Source organism: Drosophila biarmipes, chromosome 2L, assembly GCF_025231255.1.
Source record: "Drosophila biarmipes strain raj3 chromosome 2L, RU_DBia_V1.1, whole genome shotgun sequence".
Classification (NCBI taxonomy): Eukaryota; Metazoa; Arthropoda; class Insecta; order Diptera; family Drosophilidae; genus Drosophila; species Drosophila biarmipes.
This window is the reverse complement of record NC_066612.1, coordinates 16,017,268-16,038,204: the sequence shown is the minus strand read 5'-3', so window position 1 is coordinate 16,038,204 and position 20,937 is coordinate 16,017,268. Positions and strand designations below refer to the sequence as shown.

The 20,937-nt window shown below is 40.9% G+C and overlaps 1 protein-coding gene across 10 annotated transcripts in view; it reads left to right on the top strand.

Moving 5' to 3' along the window:
* LOC108033637 (neural-cadherin) overlaps positions 1–20,937 on the top strand; it is a 124,858-nt gene that overhangs the window by 44,005 nt on the left and 59,916 nt on the right. For 6 of the 10 annotated variants that reach the window (XM_050885448.1, XM_050885446.1, XM_050885444.1 and 3 more), the window contains 6 exons: positions 12,399–12,849; positions 13,318–13,534; positions 13,815–14,600; positions 15,163–15,396; positions 15,457–15,648; positions 18,981–19,171. In XM_050885448.1, the coding sequence (XP_050741405.1) occupies positions 12,399–12,849; positions 13,318–13,534; positions 13,815–14,600; positions 15,163–15,396; positions 15,457–15,648; positions 18,981–19,171 (2,071 nt within the window). Of the gene's footprint in view, positions 1–12,398; positions 12,850–13,317; positions 13,535–13,814; positions 14,601–15,162; positions 15,397–15,456; positions 15,649–17,569; positions 17,761–18,980; positions 19,172–20,937 lie in introns of all 10 variants that reach the window. The other 4 variants (XM_050885447.1, XM_050885445.1, XM_050885443.1 and 1 more) reach the window with 1 other exon arrangement.

Genomic DNA, 20,937 nt, shown 5'->3' with positions numbered 1-20,937 from the left:
GTGGAAAGTGTGACATGGCTGAGGAGCTGCGCACCTTGCCTTAGATAGCGAGTCATAAAATGTCCAATATGATAAACAGAAAGAAATCAGATAGAGTAACAGCACAACAAATATATTTTTTCTAAACCTATAAATTATTTTGATCTAAAGTAGTTAAATGGAGATGCAAAACTTCCTTAAATACTTTGAGAACTATTCCGCGACGAAGAAAAAACCACCAACGAAAATCATTTATGTCACATTCGTCCAACTTTACACGGTTCTGCAGGTCTTGAATATTTGTAAACTTCCAACCCACATCTGCGTCATGTTGCAAGCTTCAAAAGTGTTTTGGCCTAAATTCCAAGTGCCGCCGAGGGGAGTGAAAAAGAAAGTGGAGGAGGAAATGTGGAAAAAAGTTTCGCTACATAAATTTTCTATGCTGGATGCAGGACGCCTGGTTAGGATTTTCAATGTGACAGTCGAGCAGAGCGAATATTTAACAGGTTTCGAGTTAATGTCACTTCAAATACGCGTGCTCGGGGAAATAAATTCAACCTTTCCTGCTCGTGGCTTTGGGCTGAATAAAAAATGCAAGTCCCATGCATGCATTTTGACAAACCATTTGATTGCTTTTCCAAATCTAATTGGAAATGCTCCTGCAGCGCTTTTGTCCTTGGCCATCTTTAGACTAACTCACTGCAACTATTAGGTCATATTTAAGCCATATTTTAGATTGAGAAACAACCACAAGGGCGTGACCTTTTTTGCCTACTTCGTAACTAATTAAAAAAGAGAAATTTTTAAAATTTATTTTTCCACCATTCAGTTTGCTAAACACTTAACAAGCAAAATCTATTTACACTTTTTTCGGCGACTTTTTTGGCGTTTGGGCTGAAGGCTTAAAATAAATATGGAAAAATCGTGTAAAATGCTACAGGCCAAAATATGGCTGAACATGACTACATTTTGGGCACTACTGGTATATGAATCATACAAACACAAAAATACATGGGAGATTTTTCGATTTTTCGCTCAATCAGCATTGATAGAATTTTATTTTTCAAGTGTCATTCAAAGCATGAGTTTTGATGCAGGAATGTTTTAAAACATTGTTTTTGTTTTTTTTCCACCCACCAGTTTTTTTATTAGGGAACAATAATAAAAGTCTAAAAAAATTGAGAGCGCCGATCAAATTTTAATCTCTCAGTTGAACGCTTTTGACGCGTTAAAATGGTGTGCCATCGATTAGATATATCTAGTTTTTTATTTGGCAAGGGTTCAATAATCGTTGAACTTGTCGAAGAAAAAAGGCCGAGCTACGAATTAACGAATAATCGGGGTAGACAAGTGACAGGGACATCGAAATAAACGGCCATGGCCAGAGACAGCGTCAGAAACAGGAACAGGAACAGGAACTGAACTCGAATCTGAAACTGAATCAGGATCTGAAACTGAAGCAGACAGGGAACGAAAGGCAGTCACAGGGGCCAAAGCGCCCGAAGGCGGACTACAGCAAAGGAGCATAGCCATCGCATCCGTATCCTATGCTCGCATGGAGCCACACACACAGATACAGATTGCCACCAAGAGATGTGGCAACAAAATGGCGTCTATTGCGACCATGTTGCCATGGCGGCAGACGGATGGGCAGATGGGAAATTTCGGCAGGATGGATGGCGCACTGCGTCCAAAAGGAAAAATCTCCGAGCGCGGCATATTTTGTTTGCTCTGTGTTTTTAGTTTTTGGCTTTTGGCGACTGCGACTGCAATAAGAAACACTCACTCACCAGCACACAGAGAGAAATATAATGGCGTCCGAGGGATAAGTAATGGCGCCCATTTGGGCAGTCAAAACAGGAAGGAGAGCCCTTAGAGAACTAAACGACAAATGGAATAATAAGTATGGAGTAAACAGAGACGACGGCTGCGAAAAAGCAGAAAAGTAAACAAGCACGGAAGCCAAGAAGCCAAAATTCCACCCTCTGATAAAGCAAGATTTATACATATATTTCTATATATGTGTGTAACAGCATATAGATACTTTATAGGAAAACTTGAGCACAAATGTTTGACAACGCCGAAAAATTTGCTGAGCTCTGACTTTGTTGTTGGACAGCCCTGGGGTATTATTGACTCGGGGACTCATAAAATCAACTTTAAGCAGCGCCGAGAGTTTGCTGAAGTTCTAGCTTTCAATCTCCGCATATTGGCTTAGATTTCCTCACTTTTCAACTAATTCCATGAATTTGCGGAAGCGCATTCTAAGCGATGCAGCTGAAATATATCGACTGCAAGTCCGGCAAGTTAATAAAGAAGCATTTCTGCAAAAGTACTGAAGCAAATTAAAAGCTGAAAATTTATTTCAATGCTGTTTCTTGGCCCTGGATTCCGTGGCCACACTTTCTTTTGTCCCCTTAGTTTTATTTTCTTGCCCGTCCTGTGTGTATTTTATTTCCAATTTGTTTGCATTGCCATTTCACATACCATTTTTACCAAGTTTGTTCAAACTAACGTCGTTTGCCGGACTGCTGGACTCAACTCTCGTTACAAAATGCAGTAAATAGTAAAAGGTTTTGGAAAGGTACGTTGGTTCTGGGATGCATTTTGATAAGATTAGTCCACAGTCCATAGAATTTGTTGTATTCCTTTATGAAATTATTAAAGTGATTTAATATTCTTTACGATAATATATTTATATTTTTTCTATGCCTTGCATGATTTAATATTTCCTATGTATCATCTTTATATATATCTTAGAATTAAGCTTCGGTGGGGGCTTTTCAGATATTTTCCGTATCCCAAACCCCTCTGAACTTCATTTCTCCGTTCGGTTTTGTCGGCCTGAGTCCGCACGTCCGTTCGGCCGGATCGCCGCAGTAATAACTCATGCTACAAATTGCGTTTATTACAATGTACCAGAGCACGGCGCAATGGGAACCCGTATCCGTACACGGAACCCGTAAGCACACGAGTCCGGAGACTCCATTCTGTGCGTGGCAACTCGATTTGCATTGCAAAAACGGGAGGGCGGGGAAATGGGAAAGCGGGAAAAGGGGGTAGCGATGTATGTGCCCTGCGAAGTCGGGAGTGGTTCGAAATACAGCGAGTACAATTGGCCTGTGGCTTGACGTTTTCTTGCGGCAGTTATTTATCGCAGTTCGCAGTCTGTGATTTGTGTTTTTGTGGGCGTTGTGAGCGGGGACACACACAAGCCACTCACGCCACGGTCCAATTAGCACACCCAAGAGCTATGAAGTTGTTATCCAATGATAATCGACGGTTCGGCTCGGCTCTTGATGAAAAGTTAACGCACAAAATCTTCACACTCCAGTGGGCGAAATCGTTCGGCTTGGCGTCAAGTGATCCGTAAAAATTTCACATGTCATTGAATTTGATTATGGTCGAGGAGAGAAGCGCGAACCAAATTAGCCAAACGCATCAACGTCAAATTCCAGACTAACGTATTTAAATATTTATCGCGTTTTTAAACACATATTTTGGTCATCATCGTTGTCACCGGCGTTTGTCACGTCATAATGTTGCATAACTTAATAGTTAATTGCATTAATATAAATAATTAATTTCGCCTATGGTTGAGCAAAGCGCTTTTTAATCGCACTTTACATAATTAATGGGATTGACAACTTAAATGTAACTATATGTAATGTTTTGGGCGTGGTTTGATTAAAAACTCATAGAGTAGAAATTCCTTAAGGGCCGTTTTAAAATATTTTAACCCTTTGCTGCTGATAGTTTATGCAATTGAAAATCGCAGTACAAACTTTCACTGAGCTAAATCAATAAACATTTGCTTGCCCAAGCGAAATAAATAATTTTCACTCCCCCGCTTTTTTGGCATCGAAAAATGTACGACTTAAATAAAAGCAGTGGAAAAACAACTGAAAAGCGTATTTAGCACAGCGTTTTTCACTGTTAACCGCATTGGCTATTTGATGAAAACGAAAACAGAAAAACCAGCGACTATTTTTTGGGTGAGAAAAACACAAATCAAACAGCAGGTGTGCCTGCAGCAGGAGAAAGGGAGAAAGTCCTGCGGATTGGCCGCGTTCGGTGGCCATTTTGTTTTCACATTGCAAATACAAATTGTTCGCGGAAAATCGTAGTCCGCTAAACTCCCCAGCTGGGCAGCCGTACAAAAAGGACAAGCAAAAACGCCAGAAATTCGTATTGAAAGTGGGGGAAAAGGAGGTAGAGTCCTTGCCAGCTGTACAATATTTTTTGTGTTCTTTCTATACTTCCCTTTTTTGGGACCAATCACACTTTGCATGTGCAGCGTTGCGGTATTCACACCAGCGATCCTGCCCTCACCGCCAAGGGGCACCCAGCACATGGGGCGCCCAGCACTCCAAAAACCCCCTGCCGGCACTGTGTTTACTCATTAAAATGCAAAATGCTCGCGCTTGTAGAGGTGGTCCAACTGCCATTCATTTAACGCTCGACATTGTTGATACTCTGTGTACGGCGAGTGGTTTGGATGGAAGCCCAATGAAAAGAACACGTTTCCTGTACAGTGAACACAGCCAACTAATTGAGTTTTGGGGCTTTTATTTGGCATTAATTAGAACCACCTTTGATGATAATCCAAAACATTATCAGTTTTACAAATCAGATTTCAATTTTAAAAATGTATTCTTATCCTTAAAATACTAAAATGAAAACGCAATTGAAATATATTCCCCTAAATACATTTTTACTCATAGTTTTAAATATTTTTAAATACATTTTAAAAATGTTTTCTTTAATATTTATTTTCACAGCAAATATTTAAAGCAAAGCAAGCTCATTTAATATATATTTTTCCCTCCTAACGATATACCACTGTATCTGCCAGCTATCCCCTTGGCAGCCCCTTTGTTTTTCGGGGGGTCATTTGGCCTGGCCTTTAATGACAACATGCCAGATGTTGTTGGGCGATCAGGACACTTGCCAGCCCCCACACCCCTTACCGGGAGCACTCAGTGTGAGAGCCTGTGTAAATTGATGTGCCATTGTGTGGTTGCAGTTTCATTGAATGGAAAGTGCGTGTCAGTCCCCGGACAGCGGGAACAACAATTTACATAGCTTAATGCGCCGAAACATTTAAATATTTTTCGGTATTTGCATTTAATTTGAGCAATTTCCACTGTCTCGATTTCACGTCGCTGGCAGAGATTTCTGCCCCACTTTCTTTTTTTCATTTTTGGTATGCCGCACATGCGAGACACAAATCAGCAGGATCCGGAGTGTATATATGCTAAGCTTTACGATTACGATTACGTTTTTCATAGCATACTTTCGTGGGCACCCTTATCTGTGTGTGCTTTCTCTTGCCACGAGTGTGTGTGTGGGGGGCAACATTATTTCTTATGGCCACCGCTTCTACTGCTGCTTATTATTATTGGAAAGTAAGGCTCGTAAAAATGCATATTAAATGCGGCAATGGTTATGAGCCAAACTATAATTTTTCCAGGGTTGAATTTCCCTCAGGGGGTGGTGGTACGTGGGGAAACATCCTAATGAAGTGGCCGGGAGCGTTTGATTTATGCACCACTGGGGACTGCCAGGAATGAAATCAATGAAATCGAAGGGAGAATATGATTCATGTGCAGTAAACTGGACAAAAATGTAGGTTACTAAAGAAAAATATGTTTGAATGAAGAACCCATTTTGAAATTTTTATAATTTAATTAACTACTTTCCAATATCTAAAAAAGTCGCTTTAAAAGATGCAAAAACTTATTTTTAAATCCTTGCAGCCTACTTAGCACGGCACCCCAAATATGCAATAATTTTAGAATCCGTTTTAGATCACTTTTCCTTATTAAAGAAGAGATGGTTGAATGCCCGTGCAGCCCACATAATTTTATCTGCCATGCCCACAGTTCAGTGCTTTTCTATGTCACTCAGTTGGCAGCTGACTGCCTGAAACTAAAGTGAAATTTATGTTGGAAACTTAAAGTCAACTTCTGCTCGGCTCGCTCATCAATCAAAAGCCAAAGTCCTGTGCTTACCTCGGAGCATGCAAAAGGAGCCGGGGAGGTGGCAAAACTAATGTCTCGTGCCACTGCCAGAGGCCTTAAATGACTGACTGCCACCTGAGATGGGGAAAAACCTCCGACCTCCGACCTGCAGAACCCCAGCCCCCTCCCCCTGCCAATCTCCACCTGATTGGTATGCAAGGGGGCGTGACGTGCCGCCTCTGGCTATCGGGGCGGGTAACATCATGGCTGAAATTGCAATCAAGGCAGCGCAGTTGGCGCAGCACAATCGCCATCAAACTCAATCAAGCTCACGACAGCCCCCGGATAACAACGGATTGGATGAAGCTCAGGAGAACTGGGGAACAGGACGGGAACACCTAGAGCCCGGTGATAAAGCTCGGCTAAACTGCGTCTATACTGGAGGCGAGGCGCCATCGGAAAATTTCATTAATTTTCGCTTAATGTCCGCCATGTGCGCAATTTCACTTCATTTGCTCGGGCTTCAGACTGGGTTTGTGTATGCAAAAGAGTGTCTAGGCGAAAGAGAACGATGAATAGACAGGTGGAACACAGAGTGGTTGAGGGAGGATTGGGCCTGAATTGCTGTCAAGTTTGATTAGCTTCAAGATAGCCCGATCGATGGGGATTTTCCGGGGGATGATCCGGCGAGAAAGGATAATTGAAATTTTAGGAGAATTACCATTTTCACTTCTCCTTAATATTTGGGTGCTCCTGCGTAAAGGTGCCATTCCAACTTTTCCAATTGGTGACCATTATCTAAGCGCATAACAAGTCATTTTTGATAAAATACATTTCTTTGCTTTAATGATATTAAATTGTCCACTTACTAGCCTCCAACGCAGCTAGTGGAGTGGCAGTTAAGCAGTATATTTTCCTCATTTCATGCATCCACAACATTTCCCAGTTGATTACGAGCATTTTAATTGAGTCCTGCCTCGTTTCTATCGCCCTCTCTGCCAGTGCGTGCAAATTAATTTATTAATGTTGGTAATATTTTTTTGCCCATCCTTCTTCTTCGCTGAAACTGGCAATTAAAGTGTCTGCGTTGCGAGGCGAAAAGCCGGGATGGGCAATGTGTCTTCGCCTAAGCTTGTCAAATGATTTCCCCCACTCGTTGCTATGTGCCAACAGGGGACTGGGTTTTTAAATTGCCAAGTTTATTTATCAGAAGCAGCGCGGGAAATGTGACACCTGATAAACTACAAGTTTTTATATTCGGTGGCAACAGAAGTCATAACATTATCTTTATCTGCAACTGCCAATTTGTAGCCTGCAACGAGGCATGGCAGATAAAGAGCCCGCGGCGAGGTCCTCCGGCACTTTTTATATTTTTCTTATTTTCACCAGGCTTGCATATCTTTGCATTCGAAAGCAGGCAGTTCGCCCCTCGAGCCTTCGTCCTCCGGCGCGGCAAGTAAACTCGTTGTCGCACCTCAGATTCCTCGCCAGTTGCAGTTGCACTCTTCGTTCCACCTGTCCAGGTGTTAACTCATTTGCGTGCCTGTTAAGTGACTCAATAACGACGTCTCAAATTGAGGACTCCCCGCGGAGGCTGCATCTCGCGGATACACACGCCAGAAGATGCAGCTCTTGGGCCGCGATTCGCAGCGACAAATTTGTAAGGCCTGTCAATGTTTTCATTAATCGGTGAAAAAGCGGAAACGGGTTTTTAAAGCCCCTCGCAGAATGAATACCCAAGTGATTTAAGTACACATTTAATTTCTTTTAAATTGAATTCATCTTAAAATACTTTTCATACATATTTTAAGGTTAAACAACTTTATTTTCGCTGCAAACTGTTTTAACTCCCTTTTCCTAACTGAATACCCTTCGAAATAAGTTGTTTACTGTTCCGCTTTAGTGATTCTCCAAGTCTTCTCCAAGAAATAGTTAAACACAACAAAAAGCAATCAGCAGAAATATTAAATATTTTACCTCCGGCTTCCTATTTTCCTGTCAGACAAGAGGTTATTTATCACAAGCGATTTAGTAGAAGGTGAAGCAAAAAAATCTCTTTGTAGTTCATTATTTGGCAAAGTTTTCCTCTCAACTCATTTCCTCAACTTCAGCTTGCCTTCCATCAGTTGCAGTCCCAGAATCCCAAGAGTTTGCTCAAACTCTCCGATTCGATTATGCTGGCTTCTGTTTCCTTTTCCTCGGATCTTGGCCACTTTCCTCCAGCGCAATCATGGCAGGACCAAAAAATCCTCAATCCGAATTAGCTTCAATCAATACGTATGTTCAATATTTGGCAATGGCTTTCCTACTTTCTTGCCGGGGAAGCCCGGAATCCATTGTTAACAGCTTCATTAAGTCCATGGCAAAAGGATGGTCGTAAAAAAGGAAAGAGCTCTCGCCCCTGCATAAGGGAAAATATTACAGCAGCCATAAAAAATATTTGAGGGGAAAGCTGCTGCTCAACATTGTACTTATATTTCTTGCACGTATTTATCCAAGGAACTCGGCTCCCTCGTCTCAAGTTTTTCCATTCAAACCGCAGCGCAGAATGAAGAAATTCATTGGCAACCAGCGTACCTGGACCTCGAGCCGAAGAATAAAGTTTCGACTTGACTGCATTTTAATCAAGCCAAGAGCCACGAACCAAAACCGAACTGAACCAGGCTTTTCTGACCCTCTTGATTATTTCGAACTCCGCAGGGGTGCGAATTGCAGGGCTTTAGGGGTTGTGGGTGTGTCAAAAGCCACGGTCCCCTTGCCAAAGTCGTGATGGCTAGGTTGCCGTTAAATTGCGGTGAAAAATGCGGAATATTTTTCGAGTGGCTGATAAGAGCCGTAATATAGATTAGATGTTGCCAAAATTTGTTGCTCAAAAGGATGCTTTGTTATAAATAAATCTTCAAGTCAAATTTATAACACCCAGTTACAAGCCAATAGTTCACTTTGTCCCGGTATCTCTGCTCTTAAAAATCTAGTTTAAAAGTTCTTCTTCGAAGAGTGAGCGCGCAAATTCCATTTATATAGAGTAAAATGACATTAATGCAGCACGTAGCACAAGTTTCACATGTCAATTTTCCTAACAAATTCAATTTTTATCCGCTCATCTCACAGATTCGTTGGCTTCCGCTTTTGAAGATGTGGTATATCCCCCGTGGGTGGTTTTCGGGGGCAGAAAAGTGGAGGAACTTGGAAGAGTTCAAGCTGGCACCCACTTGAAGATGGCACCACAGACGCTGGGCCACATCCCCCAAAAATCGTCTGAGCTGTGATGAGCTGCCTTGGCCTGACTAAACTCATCCCAACTTTCATTCCCTTCCTCTTCGATGCCAGGTTCCCCACTTTTTCGCCCAGTGGAGCTGCTCTCACTCTGGCTGCCTTCCACTTAATCCATTGAAACAATAAGCAGCTTTGTTTGTTCTATCCACGACGACAGTCTCGCACTTTTCCTTCTGGACTTTTGTTTTGTTTCTGCACTCCTCGAAAATGGAAAGAGATGAAGCGATAAAGAAGAAAGAGAGGGGAACAAGTGCAGCCGCAGCAGTTTTCAGTTTTCGAAAACTTTCACCCTATATCTTCTTGTCTTCCTAGTTTAACACCCTTCAAATAGTGCTTGGTTGTAAAAAAATAAATAGAAAAAAATGATTTAAAATTTATTTCAGTTGCTCTGAAATGATTTTCATTTTTGTTAATTCATTTTATATACTTTGAAGGAGTTTGAAGTCGTTTAGGATTATGATGAAAAATGAAACTAAATCCCCACTTAAAAAAGTGTATGTTGATGTTAAAAATGTATTAACCCTTATCCCATTATTATATCATACCTCTTATGAGTTATTGGGAATTTCTTTTCCCCTTTTTTTCCTGTCTTTCCATTTTAAATATATAAATATTTTTACTGATTTAAAATATCAACTTTACAACTTATTTTAATAAGCATATCTTATTAACCTACCCTTCGGTGTTATTCTGCATTCCTAGTCCGCCATTTTTGCCCGCTTTTCCATTGTAGTCTCAAAGCGCGTCTGAAGTGCAATGCAAACGGCAGTGGAGACAAAGCCGGTACAAAGACTCCGCCGTCTGCTTTCGGGTGTTTCATTTAGTGCTAACCTCTGGGTGCCCGAGCCCCTGCTACTCCTCCCCTTTAAGCTCATCGCTCTGGGATCCTGCTACTGCATCCCCTGGCTAGCTTATGACGACAATGACTGGGAGGGGAGTGTTTTGGGGGACGGGGAACGGCATCCCTTGGCAGTGATTACGAGTACTATAGTAGCTGTATGGTTTTGACTCCTCAAGGACCTATCCTCGGCTAGCATCGCCTGTGACAGTCTCTTAATGTGCATATGTGCGGGTATATGGCGTTTTTGATAAGAAAAGGGCCGCACACAGGCATAGGTACTCGTACGGAGGAAGCTATGAGAGTGGTTTAGGGGTGTGCTAAAAGGGGGCCACCATGTGCCACGAAGTTTCGCTAAATTGAAACGAATGTGCGCAGGCTAAGGGGCGAAGATGATGGCTCATTATTGCTACATTTTCCGGGTGTAGATTGTAGGACACTTCATAAAAATTGGCTTGTATATGAAGCGTGCTTTTAGCATACACTAAGAACTATATTTTTATAAAGGTTTAAGTGTACTGAAAACCCTCCTACAAATTTTGCATTTCCGTAAATCAATATATTTACAAAATTCCCAAATATATCGTCCAAAGTAAAGTAAAAATGAATGAAACAGTTATAAAAAATATAAAAACGATACATGCTAAGCCGCTGCCCTTGGTTACAGCCCGTTTTTCATAAAAAATCCAGCACCAGCTCTTATTAAACGTACTTCAACTAGCGTAGCACTTGCAGTTTTATCCATGGAAAACTTAATCACAAATCACATTTATTCATGCTTGATGCAGCGCCGAACGTAATGAAAATCCTGCCGCTCCCCCCATTTTAATCCTGCCACACACACTATTCTATGGCCAGACTACAAAAGGCATTTTCCCCCGCTTTCCACCGACCGTTTTCCAACCCATCGTGTGCATTGTCGCCACGGAAATCCGCCATGTTGGCTGCTGCTTTTCCCTCGTGGAGAAGCCCAGTGCACATTAGCACCGCTCGCACACACTCATGACAATAAAACTCGCTTCGTATTATTTAAATTTCAAGTTATATATGTGTGTAGAAAACGGTATTATTTTTCCTTTATTCTGATTTACCTGCTTGGCACTAGCACAATGAGCCATAGAAAAGCGTTACAATGCCAAGCTGGCAGGAAAATAACAAAAGTTGCCAAGAACCAGCAAATAACTCTGCCAAGTTATGCCTCACCGTTTTCCACCCGAACCCATGGCATTTTCTTTATGCGCTTGGCACAAAACTTTTTTCTTGCAACTTCCTTGCAATCTGTTGAGCGAAAATATTGTTTATTTCCCTCGTTTTTTGGCCAACTCTTTGACGCGTAGCGTCTTTGTTTCAATTGCAATATTTGCTTGCACGGGTTAAGGGTTAGCCTCTGCTACCTGTTTACAATTCACTTTGCTGCTCTTGAGAAATTACACATGCTTCACCCCCATTTCGGTTCACTTCTTTTTTTCTCCTTTATTTTCTTCGTATTTTTTCATGCTGCCCCTTTTATATATTGCTTGAATTTCTTTGTGTTCTTTGAGGGGGCAGGTAAATCGTCTGCTTTATTTGCCCGCTACTTCTGCCGACCTTCCACCGCCCACAATCCCCCTTTTTTTGCAAAAAAAATATACACTCGCCTCTAATAAGCGTCCGTCAGCCTGGGGTTCCCCGCGCTCACCGCTTCTTGTTTGCCCCAGCCAAAAAGGAAAAAACAGGGAGGAGCACAACAACATGATTGGAATTTTCCGGTGCAGACATTTTTGCAAAGGCAGCAGAGGGAACAAATGCGACCCCTGCATTACTTCCTTACCTTTCTCTTTCCTCGGCCTTTTATTGATTTCTTTCAACTTTAACTATTTTTTGTGTGCATGTTTAGTGCAAATTATAAGTTGAGGCATTTCGTTAGGTCCAGAAATCCATAAGCTAAATGGCCAGCCTTACCCTACCAATGTTCAAAGGCTGTTCGGGTAATCTTAGTACGGTTATTAAAGGTTGCAACATTTTAAAAGCTCAAATAAGTTTGTTCTTAAGATTTAATACATTAATATTAAAACCCTTTAATGTGCTCTTTAAGAGAATGCATTTCGTGCCAGACTTCGGCCTTGCCTTGGGGCTGCTTTTCCGGCTGATTGCATTTGAATGGCTTAACTGAAATCCGAGAGCCTTGAATTACGAGGGGGAAGTTCCCCTTCCTTATTGCCACACCACCCCAACCACTATCCATTAGCTGTAACAACAAAGGCAAAAGTTTCGGCCAAACCGAACGAAAAAGCCAAAACACAAACATGCCAGCAAGCAAAACAGAAATGTCTAACCTCCCTCCTATATCCTGTGTTTTTCAGCTGGCATCAAGTATACGGACAACCAGCGTGTGATAATCCTGGTGAAGGATGTGAACGATGAGCCGCCGTACTTCATCAACCGCCCGCTGCCCATGCAGGCGGTGGTTCAGCTGAATGCACCACCCAACACTCCGGTTTTCACGCTCCAGGCCCGAGATCCCGATACCGACCACAATATCCACTACTTCATCGTGCGCGATCGAACTGGCGGACGCTTTGAGGTGGACGAGCGATCCGGAGTGGTGAGGACCAGGGGCACGGACCTGTTTCAACTGGATATGGAGTATGTGCTGTACGTGAAGGCCGAGGATCAGAATGGAAAGGTCGACGATCGCAGGTTCCAGAGCACCCCCGAGGAGCGCCTCTCGATTGTGGGTGGCAAGCGCGCTCCCCAGTTCTACATGCCCAGCTATGAGGCCGAGATCCCAGAAAACCAGAAAAAGGACTCCGAGTAAGTTTGAATAAAAAGAGAGAAGCAAACACACCAAAGTAACGAAAGTAAAATGCTAAATTTAAACATTCAAGTTCAATATATTTATCTTAGCAAGTAAATAATTTGGTCACACTAATTCAAACAGCCAGAATGTTGGTCCCACTTATTATCTCAAAGTGTGTTGGTCACACTTATCTTCAAATTTAAACATTTTTCGTCACTGTATGCAAATTTCGGGGTCTGCCAATAAAAGTTATGCATAGCAATGTGAACTAGACTGCCATGTGTGTGGGTGGGTGCACTGTGGGTGGGTGTTTGTCTTCATTGAAATTCCGATGGGAAAACAACTGTCAAAAGGCAGTGGAGCGAGTGACAAGCACATATATGCAGAGCTTGAAGTGGCCTGTGGATGGACATAAAATATGCAAGCAAATTTTACATTTCCCTCTGCTAACTTTTTCCGTATCCGTATCCGTATCCTTTCAGCATCATTTCGATTAAGGCCAAGTCGTTCGCAGACCGCGAGATTCGCTATACCTTGAAGGCCCAGGGCCAGGGCGCCGGCACCTTCAACATCGGACCCACGTCGGGCATTGTCAAGTTGGCCAAGGAGTTGGACTTTGAGGATCTGCGACAGCCGCACGTGTACTCGCTGATTGTGACAGCCACCGAGGACTCGGGAGGATTCTCCACCTCCGTTGATGTGAGTGAATGGAAAACCCATGTCGAGCGGCAATGGTGCAGAAAAGATGGGGAAAAGCTTTAGTAAATAATCAGCGACTGAAAATAGCAATTGGTGAAATTCAAATTTTAAAAGCGTGTTGATATTTAATTTTGCTTTAATGAATTTCTCTCCATTTCTTTATGGACCCTTGATTTTTAACCCATTATCAGATAGATGAAAAAAGCTTTTAAGCCATATTTGCCGTAGCATTTCTCTGAAAAAGTAAAGCATAAACTAACCTTCTCAATTTAAATTTCAGCTCACCATTCGCGTTACGGACGTAAACGACAATGCCCCGAAATTCGAGCTGCCCGATTACCAGGCGCACAATGTGGACGAGGATATTCCACTGGGCACCAGCATCCTTCGGGTTAAGGCTATGGATTCAGATTCAGGATCGAATGCCGAAATCGAATACCTGGTATCCGATGACCATTTCGCCGTGGACTCCAATGGAATCATCGTGAACAACAAGCAACTGGATGCGGACAACAACAATGCCTACTACGAGTTCATAGTCACTGCCAAGGACAAGGGCGAACCGCCAAAGTCTGGAGTGGCCACGGTCCGTGTTTACACCAAAAACAAGAACGACGAGGAGCCCAAGTTCTCGCAGCAAGTGTACACCCCCAATGTGGATGAGAACGCAGGTCCGAATACTCTGGTTACCACTGTGGTGGCTTCCGACAAGGATGGCGACAACGTCAGGTTCGGATTCGTGGGCGGCGGCACTTCGTCGGGTCAGTTTGTGATCGAGGACATAACCGGTGTGATCCGGCTGCACAACAAAGCCATTTCCCTGGACAGGGACAAGTACGAGTTGAACGTTACCGCCATGGACGATGGATCCTGTTGCGTGAATGGCGATCAAACTATCCACACTTCCACCGCCGTGGTTGTGGTCTTCATCACCGACGTCAACGACAACAAGCCGGTGTTCAAGGACTGCAGTACCTACTATCCGAAGGTCGAGGAAGGTGCTCCCAACGGAAGCCCCGTCATTAAAGTGGTGGCCACCGACGAGGACAAGGGTGTCAATGGACAGGTGTGAATAAAAAACTAATTAGAATATTAAGAAGCTAGCATAAAAGCAACAATCAATTGTATCGGTTTCTATAAAAAACTAGGCTTTGGAATATAATTGCATCCCACTTACAAAGTATCCCTAAAACAAAAGCTCTTTGGCTGATATTAGCCACATTTAATCTCGATTAAGCACTGGGAAATTTCCATTAATTTGTGCATTAACTAATTTAGATGTACATGCTATACTCCGGCTATTACCAAAGCCAAAGGGCTCTTCAAGGCCTTTTTTGATTATCCTTTCCCTAATTACTTTCCCCGCTCGGTCGGCCAACCTGATTAATTATACGTTATTTGTGTTTTGAGGCCAACGCAAACATGATTACCCACACCTAATTGAATTACCTGCATGTGTGTGGAAGCGATAGGAGATTTCATGACGAGATTCGGTCATAATTTTCTTTTCGTGCCCGCCAAGTTCAATGCACTGCAGAGTGCATGCCGTGTGCGGAGGTCGAACCCCTCAACAGCTTTAATCGCAATTTGTGTCAATCACTAAACCATTTTGCATGTTCTTGCGACAGGTGAAATACTCGATTGTTCAGCAGCCGAACCAGAAGGGAACAAAGTTCACAGTGGACGAGGAAACGGGAGAGGTGTCCACCAACAAGGTGTTCGATCGCGAGGGCGATGATGGAAAATTTGTATCCGTCACTGTAAAGGCCACAGATCAGGGCGACCCAAGTCTGGAAGGCGTTTGCTCCTTCACCGTGGAGATCACAGATGTCAACGACAATCCCCCACTTTTTGATCGTCAGGTGAGCGATAGAAATAATGAATTAAAACTAAGATCAAATACTAAAGGAATAATCTTTCAGAAATACGTCGAAAATGTAAAACAGGATGCCAGTATTGGCACGAACATCCTCCGAGTCTCCGCCTCCGACGAAGATGCCGACAACAACGGAGCTATAGTATATAGCCTGACCGCCCCCTTCAATCCCAACGATCTGGAATACTTTGAAATTCAGGCCGAATCCGGTTGGATTGTGCTGAAGAAACCGCTTGACGTAAGTGTTTGCTTTCCATTTGGCCCTTACAATTTTCAAAACATATATTTCCCCAATTATGAGTTTGCCAGATCCCAACTAACCAAGTATTTTACTTTAATTTCAAACTTTTAATTTATAAAAAACAACCTTTTTATTTTACTAACTAATTAAATGAAAGATGCTTAGCATCTACCAAGTTCTAGTCAGTTCTAGCGGCTTGTACCTATATCTATCAATCTTTTTATTACGTTTTATGATTTCACTTTAAACTGCACTCTTACTTTCATTTGTATTTCAAAGTTTTACAAGTCCGCAAAATAGTCTTAGGCGAAATAGGATATGATGTGCCAGCAGTGCAATTTTTTTGCCACATCCATCGAAATCTGCTTTATATACGATTTAAGCAAATGTTTTAAGTTTATTCCCATTGTTTTGTTTAGTTTATAGTGCGTAAAATTGGCCAAAGAAAGAAACCTACTACGTGCAAAGTATGCCAAAAAAAAAATTGATTTTTAACATTTTTTGAAACAAATAAAAACTAACGCGAAAAAAACGGAACCCCTAAGTATCAGAAGTTGGGATAAACATGCTTATAACAGACCTACTGCTTTTTGTTGGTGCCAGGTTCATAGGCTTAAGAAAAATGTAAATACTATAAACATTTCAGAAAGAATAGTAAACCCCGAAACGATCACGAATATTTTTGAGCATCGTTGTAACCGATTTTTAATGGTTATTACCAACAAATTTTTAAACTATAGCTTTACCTTTTAATATCATCATTTTGTATCGCCTCCTTTTAATTTTTACCCAAAATAAACTTTCCCAAAAAAAAACCAAAAACAAAATGAAACAAATACTTTTTGTCGAGACTATGCAATTTTTTGAACGTCTCTTGCTGCAAAATTTAAGTATTTTTGCCATAGCTTTAATTTAAATTTTTGAAACCAATGTTTATATCCATTTTTGAAGAACATTTCATTTGCATGCCCATGAAAAATGAGGCCAAATATTTGTTTACGGATATTGTTAGGATATATTAAAGTATTTTTGTTTTAACTGCACTTTTATTCTTTTGTTTTATCTAATTTTTGGAATGTGTGAGAAGTAAAATGATGAAGGCATTTTAATGGTTTCAATTTTGATTTACTGTTTATCTTTACATATCGAAATTATGGTACTGAAAATAAAAACAATTTAGGGTTGTTATCCAGTAAGTAAATAAAATTACTTTAACTGTGCTAACCCCTAAAAAACCTATTAAAAACAAATACTGTAAGCTAACCTGAAAAGCGAAACTAACTCAAGAAACATAATACATTTCATTAAATGTAAATAGTTGAGACACTTTGAGTTTCACTTCATCTCAGGGCAACTCAAAATTAAGAAGGAAATAGTCTCGTCAAAAGAACAAATCATTTATGTGAACCGATCCACAAAAATCCCTATAACAACGCTATCACCCTTACTAATCCCGCCCGTCCCCAAATGTTTAAATATATATCCTCTTTTATTAAATGTTTATTTATATATTTAATTTGTTTTGAGTTTCATATACTTGTTACGACATTTGATTGAAATAAAACATATAAACAACGATGTCATCAAATACATGTGTATAAGGCTGGCAGAACAACCTTTGCAACTAAAGCTTTTTTAATTCGTAAAAGAAAACCAATTCTGAATAATTTTTTTATATTTTTGAAAAAAGGATAGTTTTTGAAAGTTGTTCCGTTAACATTATGCACATATCAAATACGTAATCGTAACGTGAACCCGATACACAATCCAAAACGTAACCAATGCTAACACTTGGGTTCGGTTCTCGACTACTCCTTGCAATGTTAACCCACGTTTTGCTGTTGACGCTAACATTTTGGCCCCAAACTGTACTACTGCTTCAATCGAAATTCACCCATTCAATCAAATCAATCAACAGCGTGACCGATATCGCTTGAGGGTTAGCGCCTCCGATAAGGGCACTCCCGCCTCGGCCGCCGATGTCGACGTTGAGTTAGATGTCGTCGATCGGAATAATAAGCCTCCCATTTGGGATAAGAGCATTTACGGGCCGATTCACATCCGCGAGAATGTCACTGTGGGTACGGTTGTAACATCGGTTAAGGCAAGGTTTGTATAGCCAACGAGAACTCAACACCTAACACCAAAACTAATATTAAACCTAACTTGCGAGTCTAACAGCTGTCGGTCTCCCTAAACCTAGTTTAGATACCATTTTTTGAGCGTAACACTGGAATAACAATTGGCTAACCTAGGATTAAGCTTTCAGTATTTTTAACATACGGTGTTTTCACTGTTACAGGAGCTTGCAGTGCAAATGCTCACTTTTTGGCATATCGTAAAAGCTCTTAGCGAATACGGCAACCAAAAGTCCTTAACAATCTGTAAAACGAATTAGAAATGGGAACAATTCAAACTATTGAATACTTTTGTTGCCGGTGTGTATTTGATTTTGAAGCGAGCAATCAGTTTTTTATGCGGTTGCCCTTCAGCATCTTTTTGGATTTTGCCGAGTCTTCTCCCCTTCTCTCCTCCAAAAACACGCATTACCAATTGGATCTGTGATTCCCCCTTCAATGACTCAAATCCCCTACATGAAATTACTGCCTGGAATATTGTGAGAATCGTAATGAAATTTTTGGTGTTGGTTTTCATTTGAAAAATACGCTTCTTTACCGTGACAAATCGCCCTATACTACATAAGCCAAGCAAGGTTGCAGTTTAGTTGTAAGCTAGAGGAAGAAAGGTAACTACACAAAGTGTTCAAAAATGTTAAAAAGCAATAGTCGAAATCGAAAAATTATAATCGCAGCACACTGTGTAAAGTATGCTATGAAAATTGTATTTATAAAGTGCACAAAACCCTATATCAGTTTGTTAAATTAAATATTTAGTTGTCATTTTCAGTTTACTGCTACAAATATTTACTCAACGAATATAACAATTCTTCTTGAAGGCTAGGGTCGAGACCATATTAAATATTGCACTGCATTTGAGAATACTTTTTACTAAGGCCTTAAACTTAAAATTCTTTCTTTTATACGTTTTTCAATTTATTTCTAACTTTTTTAACAAGAGGTGTTGGTTTACAATTTAACTTTGATTTTGACCCAGAAAAAATGTTCATACTTAACCTTTTTTAAACTTCTTTACACAAAAGGTTTCAACCATATTACATATCATTTTGTTTTTTGCCTTTTTCCTGAACCAATATCGTATTTACCAACCAATATCGACGCGTGTGTCATTTTTGCAACGCCTTGCTTGATTTTGAAATAAAAACCAAACGATTTTTGATATATTGATCGTGAAATGTATATAAAATACAGCGCGAGACATACAAGTTAGAGGCCATGGCCCAAGACAAGGGCTATCCGCCATTATCGCGTACTGTTGAAGTACAAATCGATGTGGTCGATCGTGCCAACAATCCGCCCGTCTGGGATCATACTGTCTATGGGCCCATTTATGTCAAGGAAAATATGCCCGTTGGCGGCAAAGTCGTCTCGATCAAAGCCAGGTCTGTTCATTTTTCGTGCCAAAGTTTATCACAAAAAAAATCAAACATGAAATAAATTTCATTCCATTTTGCTTAGTTCAGTTTTAAGAATTACATATATTTTTAAATATAATTCTAGATGTTTTTTTGGTCATTCATTATTGGTTATTGTGTCATGTCTTGCCCTTAATTTCTGTGTGTTCTGAATGTTTGCTCTAGATGTTCCTTAGCTATTGCAATTGCCTTTGAATGGTGTTTCAAAATAGTTGCGTAAAAACGCAATCTTTAGTTATTTTATGTGATCACCCGACTAGTTACACCTTCCCAGAATCATCTCTCCCTTAGAGCCCTCATCATTTTAAAAGCACAAACTGCACCAGTGAAATATACACCCAATATATGCTAAAACTGCACAAGACACACATGTATATTAAAACGCACAGAGTTATATGTTATAACTTATTTTTTAGAGCAATATATATCTTTTAACGCTAGGAATTCGTATGAGCTAGCTTATATGTATTTAGGTATATAAGAACGTACCTTCAGATTAAGGTTAACAAAGTTCTATAACTATATATTTGGCTATATTCCATATTCCCCTTTGTTAAGCATATTATTTATAACACAAACTTAAGCCTTTATATGAGGTGGCTCTTTCAGAAAGCTCAAAGTAGTTTTGCTGTAAGACTCCAGTTTATTTTCCCACAGCTAATCGTGGATTTGTTGAAAAATAGAACTTTTCCCTTTGGACTCATGCAAGTGCTGCATAAACTTGAAATGGCACGCAAGTTGGCTTTGTCGCCAACCTTTGCCGCATGATGAGCTGGGTCAGTTTCAATTACCTGCCACTTAGCGGAAGCTGGGGGAAAAAATAAAATATACAAGTCGCCTCCTGGACTCTGGCAAAGAGGGATGGCGAAAAAATGGAAAGTTTATTTTAAACAAAGTTTTGTTTTTTATAATTGCAATTAAAAAACTTGGAGCTGCCGACTTTAATGACTTTTGACCCTCTGCGACACTATTTCGCCCTGGATCTCCCCGGGCAGCGTTTTATCTTCGTGGCAAGCCAACCACATGGCACTGGCATTTTAATTATGCGTCAGTCCGAGTCAGTTTTTATATTATCCAATCCCACTTTTTACCCAGCACTTCTTCCCTATCTTGCCGCACTAAAGCAAATGCACTTAAGCCGAGAGGCCACGTTGAAAATAAAAACAAACGCGAATAGAGTGTAAAAAACGTGAATATACTGCACATACGCACCTGCACACACCTGAGCCTGATTCTGAATCTGTAGCTGCTGTTTGGCGTTAGTTTAGTGCCCTTAAGTACACTTTCTGTTCCCCAGCGCAATATTTAGGAAATCACAATCTATTAAACGTGCTTGGGTTCTGCTTTCGGTTTTCTTTTCTCGCCTCTGTTTTTTATGTGTTTAAATTATTTCGAATGAGAAGCATTTTCCTCCTGAGTTTCCTCTTCGCAATTATCTGGTCATGTCCCAGCACAGAAATTTGTTAACAATATGTATATATACATTGGGCGCCATTAGGAGAGGGTTAAGTGTTTGGGCGGGCCGGGCTGAAGGACTCCCCGGCGTGCGCGTATATCATAATAATTGTGTTTGCTCCTGGGGCGCCGTGAGTCCTCAAGGGCTCCAAAAACCAACGCAACAAGGTCGAGGGCGTAGTACATATACATATACTCGTACATACTTATATAGAGACCTCTTAGCTAGAAGTGTTGATTTAAGCTCTATGATTTTTATGATTCTTTCAACTCAATAG